The 20,178-nt window shown below is 45.8% G+C and overlaps 1 protein-coding gene across 6 annotated transcripts in view; it reads right to left on the bottom strand.

Annotated features, from left to right (window-relative positions):
* LOC132395239 (IQ motif and ankyrin repeat domain-containing protein 1-like) overlaps positions 1-20,178 on the bottom strand; it is a 180,641-nt gene that overhangs the window by 17,828 nt on the left and 142,635 nt on the right. For 3 of the 6 annotated variants that reach the window (XM_059971551.1, XM_059971548.1, XM_059971549.1), the window contains 2 exons: positions 17,616-17,727; positions 3,010-3,144 (listed from right to left, as the gene is read on the bottom strand). In XM_059971551.1, the coding sequence (XP_059827534.1) occupies positions 3,010-3,144; positions 17,616-17,727 (247 nt within the window). The remainder of the gene's footprint in view (positions 1-3,009; positions 3,145-17,615; positions 17,728-20,178) is intronic. The other 3 variants (XM_059971553.1, XM_059971550.1, XM_059971552.1) reach the window with 2 other exon arrangements.

The following is a 20,178-nucleotide window of genomic DNA, read 5'->3' on the forward strand; positions in this document are numbered from 1 at the left end:
AGTTCTGGTCACCAAATTATAGGAAAGATATCAACAAAATAGAGAGAGTACAGAGAAGATTTACTAGAATGTTACTTGGGTTTCAGCACCCAGGTTACAGGGAAAGGCTGAACAAGTTAGGTCTTTATTCTTTGGAGCTTAGAAGGTTGAGGGGGAACTTGATAGAGGTATTTAAAATAATGAGGGGGATAGATTGAGTTGACGTGGATAGGCTTTTTCCATTGAGAGTAGGGGAGATTCAAACAAGAGGACATGATTTGAGAGTTAGGGGGCAAAAGTTTAAGGGTAACACAAGGGGGAGTTTCTTTACTCAGAGAGTGGTAGCTGTGTGGAATGAGCTTCCAGTAGAAGTGGTAGAGTCAGGTTCAGTATTGTCATTTAAAGTAAATTTGGATAGGTATATGGACAGCAAAGGAATGGAGGGTTATGGACTGAGTGCAGGTCGGTGGGACTAGGTGAGTGTAAGCGTCAGCATGGACTAGAACGGCCGAGATGGCCTGTTTCCGTGCTGTAATTGCTACATGGTTATAATCTCTACAGCTACTTCTTTCAGAACCCAAAGGTGCATTCCATCAGTTCCAGGAGATTTATCCACCCTCAGACCATGAAGCTTCCTGAGCACCTTCTCAGTCGTAATTTTCACTGCATAAACTTCACTTCACTGACAGTCTTGAATGTCTGTTATACTGCAAACGTCTTCCACTCTGAAGGCTAATGCAAAATACTCAATCAGTTCCTCTGCCATTTCTGCATCTCTCATTACAATATCTCTAGTGTCATTTTGTATTGGTCCTATATCTATACTCAACTCTCTTTTACCCTTTATATACTTTAAAAACCTTTTAGTATCTTCTTTGATGTCAGTCATCAGCTTCCTCTCATAATTCACCTTTTCCTTCTGAATGACCTTCTTAGTTTCCTTCTGCAAGATTTTAAAAGCTTCCCAATCCTCTATCTTGCCAGTAGCTCTGGCTTCCTTGTATGCCCTCTCATTTGCTTTTACTTTGGTTCTGACTTCACTTGTCAGACATGGTAGTGTCCTTCCCTTTGAAAAATTCCTCTTATTTGGAATATATCTGTCTTGCACTTCCCTCATTTTTCACAGAAACTCCAGCCATTGCTGCTCTGCTGTCCTTCCTGCAAACGTGCCTTTCTGGATTGGCTAGTTTCCCTCTCATGCCATTGTAATTTCCTTTATTTCACTGAAGTACCGACACATTTCCATTGGTTCCATACACACTTTCCCACTGTCACAATTCATAGGCCCTCATCTTTCTGGTCTTATCATCTTGCTTTTCATCTACTTGTAGAATGCCTTGAGGATTTCCTTAATTCTGCCTGCCAAGGCCTTCTCATGGCCCCTGCTGGCTCTCCTAATTTCCTTCTTAAGCTCCTTCCTCATAGCCTTATTATCTTCTAGATCTCTAACATTACCTAGCTCTCTGAACCTTTTGTAAGCTTTTCTTTTCTTCTTGACTAGATTTATTACAGCCTTTGTACACCACGGTTCCTGTACCCTACCATCACTTCCCTGTCTCATTGGAATGTACCTATACAGAACTCTACACAAATATCCCCTAAATATTTGCCACATTTCTTCTGCACCTTTCCCTGAGAACATCTGTTCCCAATTTAAGCCTCCAATTTCCTGCCTGATAGCCTCATAATTCCCCTTACTTCAAATAAACGTTTTTCTAACTTGTCTGTTCCGATCTCTCTCCAATGCTACTGTAAAGGAGATAGAATTATGATCACTATCTCCAAAATGCTCTCCCACTGAGAGATCTGACATCTGATAAGGTTCATTTCCCAATACCAAATCAAGTACAGCCTCTCCTCTTGTAGGCTTATCTACATATTGTGTCAAGAAACCTTCCTGAACACACCTAACAAGCCCCACCCAATCTAAACCCCTTGCTCTAGGGAGATGCCAATCGATATTTGGGAAATTAAAATCTCCCATCACGACAACTCTGTTATCACGACAACACCTTTCCAGGATCTGTTTCCCTATCTGCTCCTCGATATCCCTGTTGCTATTGGGTGGCCTATAAAAAACACCCAGAAAAGTTATTGACCCCTTCCTGTTCCTAACCTCCACCCACAGAGACTCCATAGACAATCCCTCCATGGCATCCACCTTTTCTACAGCCGGGACACTATCGCTGATCAACAGTGCCATGCCCCCACCCATTTTGCCTCCCTCCCTGTCCTTTCTGAAACATCTAAAACCTGGCACTTGAAGTAACCATTCCTGTCCCTGAGCCATCCAAGTCTCTGTAATGGCCACCATATCATTTCTCCAAGAACTGGTCCACACTCTAAGCTCATCCGTTTTGTTCTCAACAGTCCTTGCATTAAAATAGACACACCTCAAACCTTTGGTCTGAGCACGTCCCTTTTCTATCACCTGCCTATCCTCCCTCTCACACTGTCTACAAGCTTTCTCTATTTGTGAGTTAACCTCCTTTTCCCCAATCTCTTCAAATTGATTCCCACCCCGCAACAATTCCAGTTTAAACTCTCCCCAGTAGCCTTAGCAAATCTCCCCACTGGGATATTGACCCCCCTAGGATTCAAGTGTAACCCATCCTTTTTGTACAGGTCATAACCGCCCCAAAAGAGGTCCCAATGATCCAGAAATCTGAATCCCTGCCCCTGCTCCAATCCCTCAGCCGTGCATTTATCCTCCACCCCACTCTATTCCTATTCTCTCTGTCATATGGCACAGGCAGTAATCCCAAGATGACTACCTTTGTGATCCTGATTCTGTGAGGGAAACAGGAACAGCTGGAAACCGGTTAGCGTATAGGATCCCCAGATCAGAAATGTTCTCTCCCCACAGATGCTGCCGACTTGCTGAGTGTTTTTGTTTCTCCTGGGGGGACAGTAAGTGTCGGAGTATGTAGCAGGGTTGACTGCACCATCACCAGAACACTCCCTGCAGATGTCTCTACTTCCAGAGGTGGTTTCTCAGAAACCTTCCAGTTGTGTCTGTCCTCTAATTACCTGATAGCTCCAAGCAGGCCGAGCCTCAGAACCTCGGGCTTCATATGGCTGGGATTGAGAGCGTTGTGGAAGTTGGTGTCGCGGTACCGCAGGAAGGTGCTGGCTTGGCCGGAAGGGTCAATAATGAGTGGCCACCTGGAGCATGTTGGGGAGAGCAAGGGAGGGAGGGAATGAAGCAGGGTCAGCTAATATCCCAGGGCCACATGGAAAGACCCTTGTACTCCAGACAACCAAAACCCAACCCCCAACCCTCTAATTCCATTCCCAACATCTCCCCCATGTGTCCCTCCTCACCTTTTCCCCAACCACCTCCTTCCCACACAACCAACCATTCCCCGATCTCCTTTTATCAACCCCACACATTTCCCCTTCTCGTCCTCAGCTCCCTTCCCCGTGATTCCCTCATTTTCTCTCCTCAGCCAACCACTAACCTAAACTACTAACTCACATATTGCCTCTCTCCCCTCCCACCACCCACCACCTCACTCACCTATCTCCCCTCTCCACCTCCTCTCATACACCCCCTCCTCTCTCCCCTCAGTTACCCAGCCCCCATCGCCCATACAGTCAGCCCTGACAATCCCCCTACTCCCCACCATTCTTCACTCCCTTTCTTCCCAAGTTCCTCCCTCAGTCCCATTGTGCAACCCTTTACTCAACTCATTCCCCATCCACACTTTCCCTATCCATTCCCATCCCAGAGCCCCTGTAAATTGCTAGTCCCGGTGTCCCTCCACATTGCCAGTCCCAGAAACCCTCCATATTCCCAGTTCCAGAGTCCCTCCACTTTCCCTATCCTGGGGTTCCTCCACCTATCCAGTCCTGGAGTCCCTGTACATTCCTAGTCTTGGACTCCCTCTGCATTCCCATTCCTCGAATCCCTGTGCATTACCTATTCTGGACTCCATATACATTCCCTGTCCCAGAATCAGTGTGAATTCCCAGTCTGAGAGTCTCTGTTCAATACCTATCCCAGAGTCCCTGTACATTCCCTATCCTGGAATCCCTGCACATTCCCACTACCAAATTCCCTCCACATTCCCCGTCCCACAGTCCCTGTAGATCCCAGTCCTGGAGTAACTGTACATTCACAGTTCCAGAGTGCCAGTACATTCCCTGTCCCGGTGTCCCAGTATATCCTCTATCCCAGATTCTCTGTATATTCCCAGTCCCAGAATCCCTGTACATTCTCTATCCCAGAATCCCAGTAATTCCCTGTCCATGTTCCTAGTCCCGGAGTCCCTGTACAATGCCAGTCCTGGAATCTCTGCACATTCCCTGTCCTGGAGACCATATACATTCCCAGTCCCAGAATTGTCATGAATTCCCAATCTGAGAGTCCCTGCACATTCCCAGTCCCAGAATTCATGCACATTCTCTGTCCTGCAGTCCCTATACATACACAGTCCCAGAGTCATTGTACATTCTCAGTCCTGGAGTCCCAGTACATTCCCCTTCCCGGGGTCCCAGTACATTCCCTATCCCAGAGTCCCTGTACATTCCCAGTCCTGAAGTCTCACCACATTCCCAATCCTAGAATCCGTGTACATTCCTAGCCCGGAGCCACATACATTCCTAGTCCCAGAACACTTCTATATTCCCAGAGTGGGAATCTCTGTACATTCCCAGACCTGGACTCCCTGAACATTCCCTACCTCAGAGTCTCTCCACATTCCTAGTCCCTGGAATACCAGTATATTCCCAGTCCACTAGTCCATAAGTCCATTAGACACAGAAACATTTCAGCCCATCAAGTCCAATTCCATCATGACTGATCTCGGATCCCACTCAAACCATACGATTCGGAAACTTCCGCCTTAAATATATCCATGGACTTGGCCACCACCCCAGTCTGTGACAGCATTCCACAGACTTACGACTGTCTGGCTAAAAGAATTCCTCTTTACCTCTGTTCTAAAAGGTTGCCCCTCGATTTCAAGGCTGTGCCCTCTAGTTCTAGATACCTCCACCATGGGAAACATCCTCACCACATCTGCCCTGTACAGTCCTTTCAACATTCGGTAGGTTTTAATGAGATCCCCCTGCATACTTCTAAATTCCAGTGAGTACAGGCCCAAAGCTGCCAAACGCTACACATATGTTAACCCCTTCATTCCCAGAATCATCCTCATGAACCTCCTCTGAATGCTCTCCAATGACAACGTATCCTTTCTGTGAAATGGGACCCAAAACTGTTGACAATGCTCCCAGCATGCCTCACTAGAGTCTTATAAAGGCATACAATTATCTCCTTGCTTTTATTTTCTATTCCCCTTGAAATAAATGCTAACCCTGCATTTGCCTTCTTCACTACAAACTCAACCTGTAAATTAATGTTCTGGGAGTCTTGCACAATGACTTTTAAGTCTCTCTGCACCTCTGATGTTTGAACATTCTCACCATTCAGATAATAGTCCAAGTATTGTTCCTTTTACCAAAATGGATTATCACACATTTCCCAAAACTGTATTCCATCTACCACATTTCAAGTCAAGTCAAATCACCTTTATTGTCATTTCAACCATAACTGCTATGTACAGTATATAGTAAAAATGAGACAACATTTTTCAGGACCATGGAGTTACATGACACAGTACAAAAACTAGACTGAACCACATTAAAAACAACTACATTAGACTACAGACCTACCCAGGACTGCATTGTTACGCCCGTGGCCCCCTCCTTTTTGAGAATCGCAGGATCGCTATTGATTCAGGTCAGGAGACCCAGGAAATGAGAGAGAGACACGCAGATTCCTCAATGTTTGGAATGTGTCCTGGGCCTCCGAGAGACAAAGCCATGGTTAACGACCATTATCTCTTGGAGAAGGAGTTGTGTATTGAGTACTATACGATTCATCGAAGCCCCCAGGCAATGAACCGAGGGGGGGGTTGGTGGAGGGATTGCATCATCCCAACCTGATTGACATCTGAGACCCTGTGAGTCAGGATACAAGAGGGTCTGGGGAACTGCCCCTTCAGACACACCAGAAGAAATGCTAGAACTCTTGTAACAGCGTAATAGCGAAAGCCGGTGGAAAAGCCCACGTGCGTCCTTTCCCATTTGCCTCGGAATTGGTGGGTCTTGCCACGGAAGAACGGCTTTAGCTAACAACAAAGGATAAATCAGCCCCAACGACTCTCGAAGGATCGACATCATAAAAGGAATGGGCAAGTTTTAATCCGTCCCTCTCTCCAACCAAAAGCTGCAGCTTGAATGAACTTGAGTGACTTTTATATTTCCATCGGACAATACATTATCCCCTAGACAACTTTAGAGCTATTTCTTATTGATTATTATTATACCCGCGCTTTTAGATTTAGTATTGACGACATATATTATATGTATGTTTGCATTGATATTATTTTTGTGTATTTTTATCAATAAATACCATTAAAAATAGTACCATCAGACTTCAACAGACCTCTCTATCTTTGCTGGTAAGTGACCCAGTTACGGGGTACGTAACAATTGGGGTTCTCGTCTCGAGATATGACACCAAATTGGGAGGTCAGTGAATCGGACTTGTAAGTCCAAACTTGGATCTGGTTACGCGGGTAGCCAGACGGGAAACCAGCAAAGTTGGACATGGATGAATTTATAGAAAACCTGACTCTAGAGGTGCTAGAGGCGGCCACCAAATCAGACTTGATAAATCTTGCAAAAGGGCTAAACCTCGCAGAGGTGAGTTTGTCCATAAAAAAGCGGGAGGTGCGAAGGGCAATAACTCAGTATTATATTGGGAAGAATGTGTTTGCAGCTGAGGTATTGGAGAATATCCCTGAAAAGGTACCAGTTAGTGGGACGGCTCAGTTAGAGTTGGAGAAATTAAGGTTGGAACATGCAATTAAGTTAAAGCAGCTGGAAGCAGCTGAGAAGGAGAAAGAAAGAGCTGAGAAAGAGAAAGAGAGAAAGAAAGGGCTGACAAACAAAGGGAGCATGCGCTCCAGCTAAAGGAGTTAGAGGTGAAAAGGGAGCAGGACAGGGCTGAGAAACAAAGGGAGCATGAAATTCAGTTAAAACAGCTGGAAGCAGCTGAGAAGGAGAGAGAGAGAGCCGAGAAAGAGAGGGAGAGAACTGAGAAAGAAAAGGAAAGAACCAAGAAGGAGAGGGAGGCAGAGAAACAGAGGAAACATGACTTGGAGATGGAGAAGTTAGGGCAAGAGTGAAGAGATGAAGGGTCAGACCGAGAGGAGCAGTTTAATGTTAGTCGGGAGTTGAGGTTAGGACCTCCGTTTGAGGAGACGGATGTTGATAGTTATTTCTTGCTTTTTGAAAAGGTAGTAGTGAATCAGAAGTGGCCCAGAGATCAGTGGGTGGCGCTGTTACAAAGTGTGTTAAAGGGGAAGGCACAACGAGCATATGCAGCGTTGTCCATGGAGGAGGAAGAGGCAGAGAGTTATGACAAAGTAAAAGCGGCCATTTTCCGGAGTTATGAATTGGTACCTGAAGCGTATAGACAAAAGTTCAGAAATTTAAAGAAAGGGTGGAATCAGACGTATACCGAGTTTGCCTATGAGAAGGGTGTGCTCTTGGACTGTTGGTGTACAGCAGAAATAGCAGAGGAAGATTTTTGGCATCTCAGGGAGTTAATTCTGATTGAGGAATTTAAAGGTTGTGTTTCGGAGGATATCCGGATGTATTTGAATGAGAAGCCGAATAAGTCCATCTCAGAATTTGCTAGGTTCACAGATGAATATGCCCTAACCCACAAGATAAAGTTTTCCTCGAATATAAGTTACCAGAGAGACCGTGGGAACGATAGAGAAAGCCCGCCGGCTGAGGCAGAGGTTCCGCCGGGAGCTAGTGGTAAGATTGAGGGGGAAAGGCAAGACGGCCAGAGATTTCCGGACTTGACCTGTTTTAATTGTGGAAAGGGGGGGGGCACATTGCATCTAGGTGCTTTGCTCCGAGGAAAGGGAAAGCAGCAGTCCCTATTGGATGTGCTGTGGTAATCAGTAAATCGACAAGAGAGCCCGGGTAGACAGAGTACGAGAAGGGTCTGAGACTTGTCTGTCAAACGGAACCGTGTCTGTGTGGGAGGGAGACACACCAGTTCCAGTATGGATCTGGAGAGACACGGGGGCTGAACTATCAGCAGTAAGGTACTGGATTTTGGTTACAAGACGGGAATGGTAGCTGTGAAAGGAATAGGAAAAGAGATGGAAATGGTGCCCTTGCATAAGGTCATTATGGATTGTGAGCTGGTATCTGGACCAGTTGAAATAGGGGTGCGATCAGAATTCCCAAGAACTGATGCCGACGTCCTTCTTGGTAACGATTTAGCCGGCGGTAAGGTTTGGTCAGCAATGAAGCTGACGAGCCGGCCGGTGAGTGTTGCGGCCCAGCCCCTAGGTTCCAAGATCTATCCCACATGCGCGGTCACTCGCAGCATGTCGAGAAAGGCAGCTGAGAACAAGAGCAGTTTAAATCCAGCCAGTATCGATTTTGCCGAGACGTTTTTACTGACCCTGTACCAAGAGGGTTTAGAGGGTGGTAAAAGGAAGAGTAGTAAAGTGAAAGAGAGTAAGGGAGAGGAGGTAGACCTGCTCTTAGCGAGGAGAAAAGTTCTAGAGGCACGAAATAAAGATGAGAAGCAGATAGAGCAGTTAAAAGGTCCAGAGTTGGACATGGATGATCTGTCTGGTTTGGCAGAACTGTTTGAAGAAGTTGAAAATTCTAAAGGTGTTCCCGATAATGAAATGAGGGCAGTCCTAGATGAAAAGGGTGCCCTTACCTTGAAGAAGTCTGCTGGGTTGGCAGATGAGATTGTTTCAGCCCGCGGGGTTGAGTTTACTCCAGAAGGGAGTTGCCCAGAGAGTAGCTGGGAGAATCAGGAGAATTTAGAATTTGGACCGGGTACGGGTATTGAAAGCCTGGAAAAGGCAAATGTCCCGTTTGAGTGTGTCCAAGATGTGGATGCATGTGGTACTGAACCTAGTAATGGAGCTCAGAAAAAGTCTGAGGTATTTGATTCAGTTGAAAAGGAATGCAGTCCTTGTGGGTCAGATAGACTTGGTTCAGTGAAGAAAGGGTTAACCTTGGTAAAAGTGGGAAGTGAGAGTTCCCAGGTGTTTGTGCTCGAAGGTGTGTTAAAAGTTAGTGTGGAGATGAATATTATTATTGAAGGAGAAGGGAAATATGTAGTTCCCAAATTGAATGAAGAAAATTTAAAGGCTGGACTGATATCAAAAGCAGCAATCAGGCTACAGAGACAATGGTGTGGTACCACAAAGCCTGTGAATCAATTACAGGTTGAGTTGGAAGGTAACGGGGCCCCACACACTATTGTTAGTCAAGAGTGTGGTGTGAAAAGGCAGAATTTAAACTGAAAACTAATAGCCTCAAGGGTCCCAAAGAGAAACCTAGCAACTTGCATAAAATTAAAGAATTGGGTGGAAATTCGGGAAGTGGTCTAAGTTTGGAACACATTGTTGATAAAATAACTCCTATGGAAGGAGCGGGCGAAAGCCTATTTTGCCAGGGTGCCCAAGCTCCCCATGTGGGAATTAACCGGAAAAGAGGCAAGGGTTAATGGGACGCCATTTTTAAATGGCAGAAGCCGGTTTTAAGGGATTTCGACAAAGCATGTGAATAATAAAAGACAACCCCCATGGAAGCCTGCCTGTTAAGTTTGAAAGCAATATAAAGATTAGTATTTGCATGAATTTTTGTAGTGTACCCATAAGCTAAGATCACAACTCTTTAGGTTTGTTTGCTAAAGAGAAATAAGACCTAAAAATAAGTGGTTATTAAATTGGAGTCTGATGCTACAAGACTTTAGTAAGGTACAAGATGTTAAGATATTAACGGAAGTGACAATGTAATCGGTAACTATCTAGATGCTGAATTGAATGTATAACTGTATTACTCTGTAGAAAAAAAACTTTTGTATTGTGTTAGATTCTAAAATCCTGTAAGACTTTGTATTACTTCGTTTTTACCGATGGTAAAAATGCGTTGAAGAAAGGGGATGTTACACCTGTGGCCCCCTGCTTTTTGCGAATCGTGGGATCACTATTGATTTGGGTCAGGAGACCCAGGAAATGAAAGAGAGACATGCAGATTCCTCAACGTTTGGAATGTGTCCTGGGCCTCCGAGAGACAAAGCCATGGTTAACGACCATTATCTCTTGGAGACAGAGTTGTGTATTGAGTACTGTACGATTCATCGAAGCCCCCAGGCAATGAACCCCCAGGTTGGTGGAGGGATTGCATCATCCCAACCTGATTGACATCTGAGACCCTGTGAGTCAGGATAAAAGAGGGTCTGGGGAACTGCCCCTTCAGAAGCACCAGAAGAAATGCTAGAACTCCTGCAACAGCGTAATAGCGAAAGCCAGTGGAAAAGCCCACGTGCGTCTTTTTCCATTTGCCTCGGAATTGGTGGGTCTTGCCACGGAAGAACGGCTTTAGCTAACAACAAAGGATAAATCAGCCCCAACGACTCTCAAAGGATCGACATCATAAAAGGAATGGGCAAGTTTTAATCCGTCCCTCTCTCCAACCAAAAGCTGCAGCTTGAATGAACTTGAGTGACTTTTATATTTCCATCGGACAATACATTATCCCCTAGACAACTTTAGAGCTATTTCTTATTGATTATTATTATACCCGCACTTTTAGATTTAGTATTGACGACATATATTATATGTATGTTTGCATTGATATTATTTTTGTGTATTTTTATCAATAAATACCATTAAAAATAGTACCATCAGACTTCAACGGACCTCTCTATCTTTGCTGGTAAGTGACCCAGTTACGGGGTACGTAACAGTATAAAGTGCATAAAACAGTGCAGGCATTACAATAAATAATAAACAGGACAATAGAGCAGTAAGGTGTCAGTCCAGGCTCTGGGTATTGAGGAGTCTGATGGCTTGGTGGAAGAAACTGTTACATAGTCTGGTCGTGAGAGCCCGAATGCTTCGGTGCCTTTTCCCAGATGGCAGGAGGGAGAAGAGTTTGTATGAGGGGTGCATGGGGTCCTTCATAAAGTTGTTTGCTTTGCGGATGCAGTGTGTAGAGTAAATGTCTGTGTTGGCAGGAAGAGAGACCCTGATGATCTTCTCAGCTGACCTCACTATCCGCTGCAGGGTCTTGCAATCCGAGATGGTGCAATTTCCGAACCAGGCAGTGATGCAGCTACTCAGGATGCTCTCAATACAATCCCTGTAGAATGTGATGAGGATGGAGGGTGGGAGATGGACTTCCCTCAGCCTTCACAGAAAGTAGAGACACTGCTGGGCTTTCTTTGTTATGGAGCTGGTGTTGAGGGACCAGGTGAGATTCTGCCCCAAGTGAACACCTAGAAATTTGGTGCTTTTAACAATCTCTACCGATTGCCTATTGTTCCAATTTGCCTAAGTCCTGCTGCAACTACCTACCCCTCCACCTATCATCATATCATCCACAAATTTTGCCATAAAGCCATCAGTTCCATTATCCAAATCACTGACAAACAATGTGAAAAGTAGCAGGCCCAATACTGACCCCTGAGGAACACCACCAGTCACTGGCAGCCAACCAGAAAAGGCCCCTTTTATTCCTATTCCCAGATTCCTGTACATTCACAGTCCCTTAGTCCGTGCATAATCTCAGTACCAAATTCCTTCCACATTCCCAGTCATAGATTCAATCCACATTCCCAATCCTGCAGTCCCTGTAGATCCCCAGTCCCAGAGTCCCTGTGCATTCTCAATCCTCTGCCCCACTGAATTCCCTCCCATTCCCAGTCTTGGAGTCACAGTATATTTCCTATCCCAGAGTCCCTGTACATTCCCAGTCCCAGTCACACAGTCACAGAACATTACATTTCCTGGAGTCCCAGTATGTTTCCAGTGCAGGAGTCCCTGTATACTCCCTATTCTGGAGCCCATGTACATTCGCAATCCCAGAATCCTGGTATATTGTCAGATCCAAAGGTCCTGCACATTCCCAGTCCCAGAGTCCCTGTACAATCCTTATCCTTCAGTCCCTATGCAGTCCCTATCCTGCAGTCCTTTCACATTCCCAGTCCCGAAGTCCCGGTACATTCCACATCCTGAAGACACTGTACATTCCTTGTCCTCAAGTCCCTGTACATTACTTGTCACAGTGTACAGTTCCAGTCCCAGAGAACCTCCATAATCCCAGTCCTAGGGTCCATGTACATTCCCTGGTTGGGAATTCCTCCACATTCACAGTCCCAGAACCCCTGTACATTCCCAGTCCCGAAGTCCCTGTACATTCACTGTCCTGGTATCCCTGCAATTCACCATCCTGGAGACCCTATACAATCCAGTCCCAAATCCCTTCTACATCTCCACTCCCAAAGCCCCTGTATAATCCTAGTCCCAGAGTCCCTGTACATCCTCAGTTCTGAATTCCCTCCACGTGTCCAGTCCCAGAGTTCTATCACATTCCCTGACCTGGAGACCTCGTATTTTCCAATCTGATTCCTTGTACATTCCCAGTCCAGGAGACCCTGTACATCCCTATCTCATAGTCCATATACATTCCCTATCCTGGAAAGCCTGTACATTCACAGTCCCAAATTCCATCCACATTCCCAGTCTTTGAGTCCCACCACATTCTCTGACTGGGGATCCCTGTACATTCCCAGTCCCAGAGACCCTGTACATTCCTTAACCCAGGATCCCTGTACATTCCCTGTCCTGATGTTGCTGCACATTCCCAATCCCAGAGTTGCTGTATATTCCCCATATCAGAGTCCCAGTACATTACCTGTCCCGGAGTTCCTGTACCATAGAACCATAGAACATTACAGCACAGAAACAGGCCTTCTGGCCCTTCTTGGCTGTGCCGAACCATTTTTCTGCCTAGTCCCACTGACCTGCACCTGGACCATATCCCTCCATACACTTCTCATCTATGTACCTGTCCAAGTTTTTCTTAAATGTTAAAAGTGAGCCTGCATTCACCACTTCAACAGGCAGCTCATTCCACACTCCCACTACTCTCTGTGTGAAGGAACTCCCCCTAATGTTCCCTTTAAACTTTCCCCCTTCACCCTTAACCCATGTCCTCTGTTTTTTTTTTCTCCCCTAGCCTCAGTGGAAAAAGCCTGCTTGCATTCATTTCTAGAGGAATAATGTATAGGAGCAGGGTTGTGATGCTGAGGCTCTATAAGGCACTGGTAAGACCTCACTTGGAATACTGCGTGCAGTTTTGGGCTCCTTATTTAAGAAAGGATGTGCTGATATTGGAGAGGGTTCAGAGAAGATTCACTAGAATGATTCTGGGAATGAGAGGGTTAACATACGAGGAACGTTTGACTGCTCTTGGACTGCACTCCTTGGAATTTAGAAGAAAGAGGGCGGACCTCACAGAAACATTTCGAATGTTGAAAGGCATGGACAGAGTGGATGTAGCAAAGTTTTTTCCCATGGTGGGGGGAATCTAGTACGAGAGGACATGACTTGAGGATTGCAGGGCGCCCATTGAGAAAAGAGATGTGAAAAAAATTTTTAGCCAGAGGGTGGTGAATCTATGGAATTTGTTGCCAGTGGAGGCCAAGTCATTGGGTGTATTTAAGGCAGAGATGGATAGGTATCTGAGTAGTCAGGACATCAAAGGCTATGGTGAGAAAGCGGGGGAATGCGACTAAAGGCAAACACGAGGAAATCTGCAGATGCTGGAAATTCAAGCAACACACACAAAATGCTGGTGGAACACAGCAGGCCAGGCAGCTTCTATAGGGAGAAGCGCTGTCGACATTTCAGGCCGAGACCCTTCATCAGGACTAACTGAAAGGAAAGAGAGTAAGAGATTTGAAAGTAGGAGGGGGAGGGGAAAATGGGAAATGATAGGAGAAGACCAGAGGGGGTGGGGTGAAGCTGAGAGCCGGAAAGGTGTTTGGCAGAAGGGATACAGAGGCTAGGGAGAAAGAAAGGGGGAGGGGAGCACCAGAGGGAGATGGAGAACAGGCAGAGTAATGGGCAGAGAGAGAAAGAAAAAATAGGGAAGGAAAAAAAAAACAAAAAAAAGTTCTGCTCTCAAACGCATCTCTCCCATTTCCCACACATCTGCCCTCACTCCATCCACCCACCACTCCACTCGGGATAGATTCCCCTTTGTCCTCACCTACCACCCCACCAACCTCCGGATCCAACGCATTATTCTCCGTAATTTCCGCCACCTCCAACGGGATCCCACTACCAAGCACATCTTTCCCTCCCCCCCTTCTGCTTTCCACAGGGATCACTCCCCACGCGACTCCCTTGTCCATTCATCCCCCCCATCCCTTCCCACCGATCTCCCTCCTGGCACTTATCCTTGCAAGCAGAACAAGTGCTACACCTGCCCTTACACTTCCTTCCTCACCACCATTCAGGGCCTCAGACAGTCCTTCCAGGTGAGGCGACACTTCACCTGTGAGTCGGCTGGTGTGGTATACTGCGTCCGGTGCTCCCGGTGTGGTCTTTTATATATTGGTGAGACCCGACGCAGACTGGGAGACCGTTTCGCTGAACACCTACGCTCGGTCTGCCAGAGAAAGCAGTATCTCCCAGTGGCCACACATTTTACTTCCACATCCCATTCCCATTCTGATATGTCTATCCATGGCCTCCTCTACTGTCACAATGAATCCAAACTCAGGTTGGAGGAACAACACCTTATGTACGGGCTGGGTAGCCTCCAACCTGATGGCATGAACATTGACTTCTCTAACTTCCGTTAATGCCCCTCCTCCCTTTCTTACCCCATCCCTGACATATTTAGTTTTTTTTGTTTGTTTTTTTCCCCTCCTTTTTTTCTTTCTCTCTCTGCCCATCACTCTGCCTGTTCTCCATCTCCCTCTGGTGCTCCCCTCCCCCTTTCTTTCTCCCTAGCCTCTGCATCCCTTCTGCCAATCACCTTTCTGGCTCTCAGCTTCACCCCACCCCTTCCTATGATTTCGTATTTTCCCCACCCCCTCCTACTTTCAAATCTCTTACTATCTTTCCTTTCAGTTAGTCCTGATGAAGGGTCTTGGCCCGAAACATCGACAGCACTTCTCCCTATAGAAGCTGCGTGGCCTGCTGTGTTCCACCAGCATTTTGAATGGGACTAAGGGGGAGTTTGGATCAGCTCATGATGAAATGGTGGAGCAGACTCAATGAGCCGAATGGCCGACTTCTGCTCCTTTGTCTTATGGTCTTATGGTCTATCTATACCCATCATAATTTTATACACCTCTACGTTCCCAGTTTTGTAATACCTGTATATACCCAGTCCCAGAGTACCATTATTTCGCAGTCCCGGAGTACCTGCATATTCCCAGTCCTGAATTCCCCAAACATTTCAAGTAATGGAGACCTCCACATTCCCTGTACTGGGTTGCCTGTGCATACACAACCCCAGAGTTCCTGTACATTCCCAGTCCTGGTATGCCACTACATTACCTGTCACAGAGTCCCTATACATCCCCAGTCCCAGAATCCCTGTACATTCCCTATCCCAGAATCTCTATACCATCCCAGTCCTGGAGTGCCTGTACATTCCCAGTTCCAAATTTCCTCCGCGTTCCTAGTGTAATGTCCTAGTTCACATGGTTCATATTTTTTCTCTGTTATGCTTTTCTGTTCTCTACGTAAGCTGCTTGTCTGGGTTACTGTTGAAGATAAGAGATAGGAGAAATGTTTGCCATCCAGTCGGGATGAATGGATTCGGGGGGTGGGGTTTCTCTGGTGAAGGACACTAAGGTTGAGCTTGGGGCTTTTGAGACGGGAGAAGAGAGAAGAGGTCGGAGGAGTCGACGCAGAGTGGGGCCGGGATTTGATGAAGCACAGAGAATCAAAGGAGAATTGACGAAGGGGAAACTGTGAGCTCCAACTTGTGCTCATTAGACTATTTCATTTAAAATGAGCCCTTTTCTATTTTTGCTTTTTCTTTATTAACCCTATAGTCAAATTAAGAATTATAAAGCTAAACCTTTTAATTGTATGCAGTGTAGTGTCTGTTATTCCATGGTACTTATTTGTAACAGGGTAACAAATCACGCAGCATCCACATGAACAGGGGGATCTGGGGGGTTTGCACTTCAATTTCCCAGTTTGGCAGAGCCAGAGTGTGACTTAGAAACATAGAAAATCTACTGCACAATACTGGCCCTTTGCCCACAAAGTTGTGCCGAACATGTCCCTACCTTAGAAATTACTAGGTTTACCCATGGCCCCCTATTTTTCTAAGCTCCATGTACCCATCCAAAAGTCTCTTAAAAGACCCTATCGTACCCGCCTCCACCACTGTCGCCGGCAGCCCATTCCACGCTCTCACCACTCTCTGAGTAAAAAATCTTACCCAATGTCTCCTCTGTACCTACTCCGCAGCACCTTAAGCCTGTGCCCTCTTGTGGCAACCATTTCAGCCCTGGGAAAAAGCCTCTGACTATGCACACGATCAATGCCTCTCATCATCTTATACACCTCTGTCAGCTCACTTCTCATCCTCTGTCGCTCCAAGGAGAAAAGGCTGAGATCACTCAACCTGTTTTCATAAGGCGTGCTCCCCAATCCAGGCAACATCCTTGTAAATCTCCTCTGCACCCTTTCTATAGTTTCCACATCCTTCCTGTAGTGAGGCGACCAGAACTGAGCACAGTACTCCAAGTGGGGTCTGACCAGGGTTCTATATAGCTGCAACATTACCTCTCGGCTCTTAAACTCAATCCCACGATTGATGAAGGCCAATACACCGTATGCCTTCTTAACCACAGAGTCAATCTGTGCAGCAGCTTTGAGCATCCTGTGGACTCAGACCTCAAGATCCCACTGATCCTCCAACTTACACTAAACTCACACAGCCGACAGAACCGGAATGTTACACTAGTCCTGGAGTCCCTGAGATAGGTTCCTATCTCAGAGTCCCTCCACATTCCCGTTCTGGAGTCCATCCTCATTTTTTGTCCCTGAGTCCCTCTACATTCACTATCCCAGAGCCTCTGTACATTCCCAGACCAGGAGACCCAGTAAATTCCCAGTCGCACAGTCCCTTTACATTCCCTATCGCTGATTCCCCATACGTTCCCTATCGCTGATTCCCCATACATTCCCTATCACTGAGTCCTTGTACATTCCTTATCCTGGAGACCATCCACATTCCCAGTCCTGGCAAAGCTGTACACTGTTGATCCTTGAGTTCCTGTACATTCCCAGTCCTGAGCTCCTGTACATTCTGTATCCCAGAGTCCCTCTACATTCCCAGTCCTGAGCCCCTGTACATTCTGTATCCCAGAGTCCCTCTACATTCCCAGTCCCACTGTCACTGCACATTCCCACTCCAGAGTCCCTGTACATTCCCAGCCCCATAGTCCCTGTACATCTCCAGTCCCACAGTCTCTACACATACCCTATCCTGCAGTTCTGCACATTCCCTTTCAGAGCTGATCAGGGTAATTTGTTCACTCTGGGTATGGTTTGAAGGGACAACGTTTTGTCCATGATTGCCCAGCCCTGTGCCCTCAGTATAATGTGAAGTGAGCTTGAGCTGACCATGATTGCCTTGGCCTTGTGCCCTGGGCATGGTTGAAGGTGACCCTATGCTGAACATGAATGCTCTAGCCCTGTGTCCTGGGTAGGTTCGAGGAGACCTCCTGCTGAATGATCACCCAGGATCCTTACTTAGGCTGGTACCTGCCATCCTGCTTGATCTTGTCACCCACATCCTTCAGCAGGACATCATCCAGCTCCCGAATGTGACACAGGGTCCTTTTCAGCTCCGTCAATGACGCTTCTGTAGAGAGAAGGAGGGGCAGAGAGGGTACGGGAGTGTAGGGAGAAATTGAGAGAGGGAGCAAGAGAGATGAAGAGAGGAGAGAAAGGTGAACAGAGGGATAAGAAAACAAAGTGTAGAGGGGGAGAGGATGGGTGGAGTGTGAGAGAGAAGCAGAGAAGGTGGAGTTAGAGAAAGCTCCCTTGGACCACAGCCCTCCATACCCATCCAATGCATGTACATCTAAACTTCTCTTAAATGCTGCAATTGAACCCAGATCAACACACACAAAATGCTGGAGGAACTCAGCAGGCCAGGCAGCATCTATGGAAAAAAACTACAGTTCATGTTTCAGGTACAGATAGATGGGACCATGCTGGATTAGAATAGATGGGCTGAATGGCCTGTTTTTATGTTGTAGAGCTCTGTGACTCCATGTGTCACCTAATGAACCTTCTTTATGCTGCTTCCAGGCAAAAAAAAACAGTATCTTTAGTATAGGAATCAAATTTATGCATAGTATTCCAGTTTCTATAAAGCAGTAACAATACTCATTCCATTTATGCAAAATACAGGATTTTCAGGAGCCTGAGATCGGGAACAGTTACTTTTTTTCCACCATCAGGTTCTTGAGCCATAAGACCATAATACCATAAGACATAGGGGCAGAATTAGGCCATTCAGCCAATGGAATTTGCTCTGTCATTCCATTAATGCTGATTTATTATCCTCCCTGCCCTCAACCCCATTCTCATACCTTCTCCCTATAAACTTTGACACCCTTACTAATCAAGAAACTATTAAGCTCCATTTTAAATATATCTAATGATGATTTCCACGGCCATCCGTGGCAATGATTCCATAGGTTCACTGCCCTCTGGCTAAAGAAATTCCTCTTTATCTCCATTCTAAAGGGGACACTCTTCTTTTCTGAGGCTGTGCCCTCTGGTCCTCGTCTCTCACACTATAGGAAACATCCTCCCCATATCCAGGCTTTTTAATTTTTGAGTCAACCAGGGCCCCTCTTGCACTTCAGTAGACTTGGCTCTGATTCTGCTTTTTTTCACCAAATACCTTCTTTTGTTTTCTTGGTCCCTTCAGGGTACTGTGTATTTTATGATCTGTGTGGTGTCTGAACTGACATGTCTGTGAGACTGCTGCAAGCAAGTTTTTATTGTACCCGTACCTGCCCACATACATGACAATAGACTTGGCAATAATATACCCTTTGCAATAAAGGCTGGTGTTCTGAATTACCTGACACACCTGCATGCAGTCATTATCTAATAACACAACAGCCAGGAAAGAAAGCAGTGTCAACATGGATTTATTAGAGGGATCCTATGCTTGAGTAATCTGTTGTTCTTTAGTAATTGAACCATAGAACCACACACGAGAGAAATGGGCTTTTAATCCACCTCATGCAGACTCATCGTGTTGTCTGTTTACTCTAGGCCCATCATTTGCATTAGGCTCATGTAGATCCATGCATTTCCTATCCGTACCTATTCAAGATAACTTATAAACATGATAAATGTGCCTTCATCCACTGCCTCCTTTGTGTTGCTCAGCACCAGTACTTTATTGCTTCCTGTCATTCACCTCCTGTGCAGCTTGGCAGCACTTTATGGACATGCAATCAATCTTTGTATAAAAGAAATCTAATGTATTTCTATTTATTGACTTTTTAAAAAAATATTATTGTATTCTTTATCTTTCATGGGTTTTTTGCCTAACCAGATCCGGAGTAATAATTATTTTGTTCTCCTTTACACTTACTGTATGTGCAGGAAAATACATTAAACAATCTTGAATCTGATCTCTCTGATCTGCTTTGAATTTCATACCACATATATTCTTCTTACCACTGCCTGGGGAAACAGACTCAACAATCTACACTATTTTTTACCGTAAGACATCGGAGCAAGTTAGGCCATTCAGCACACCAAATCAGCTCCACTATTTCATCATGGCTGATTCATTTTCCCTCTCCTGCCTGCTCCCCAAAACTTTTCAAGCCCTGACTAATCTCTGCTTTAAATACACCCAATGAATTGGACTCCAAAACTGCCCATGGCAACAAATTCCAGATTAACAACTCTCTGGCTAAAGAATTTACTTCGTGTCTCCTTTCTGAAACAATGTCTCTCTATTCTGCAGCTGTACCCTCTGATCCTAGACTCCCCCACTGTAAGAAATCTACTCTCCACATATACTCTCTCTAGGCCTTTCAACAATCGATAAGTTTGAATGAGATCTCCCTTATTCTTCTGAATTCCAGTGAGTAACGGACAAGAGCCATCAAATGCTCCTTATATGATAAGCCTTTCATTCCCATAATCATTCTTGAGAACCTCCTCTGAACACTCTGCAATGTCAGCACATCCTTTCTTAATAAGGGGGCTAAACTTGTTAACAATACTCACTGAGGCCTCACCAGCTCTTTATAAAAGCTTGAACATTCCATCCTTG

This window comes from Hypanus sabinus, chromosome 6, assembly GCF_030144855.1.
Source record: "Hypanus sabinus isolate sHypSab1 chromosome 6, sHypSab1.hap1, whole genome shotgun sequence".
Lineage (NCBI taxonomy): Eukaryota > Metazoa > Chordata > Chondrichthyes > Myliobatiformes > Dasyatidae > Hypanus > Hypanus sabinus.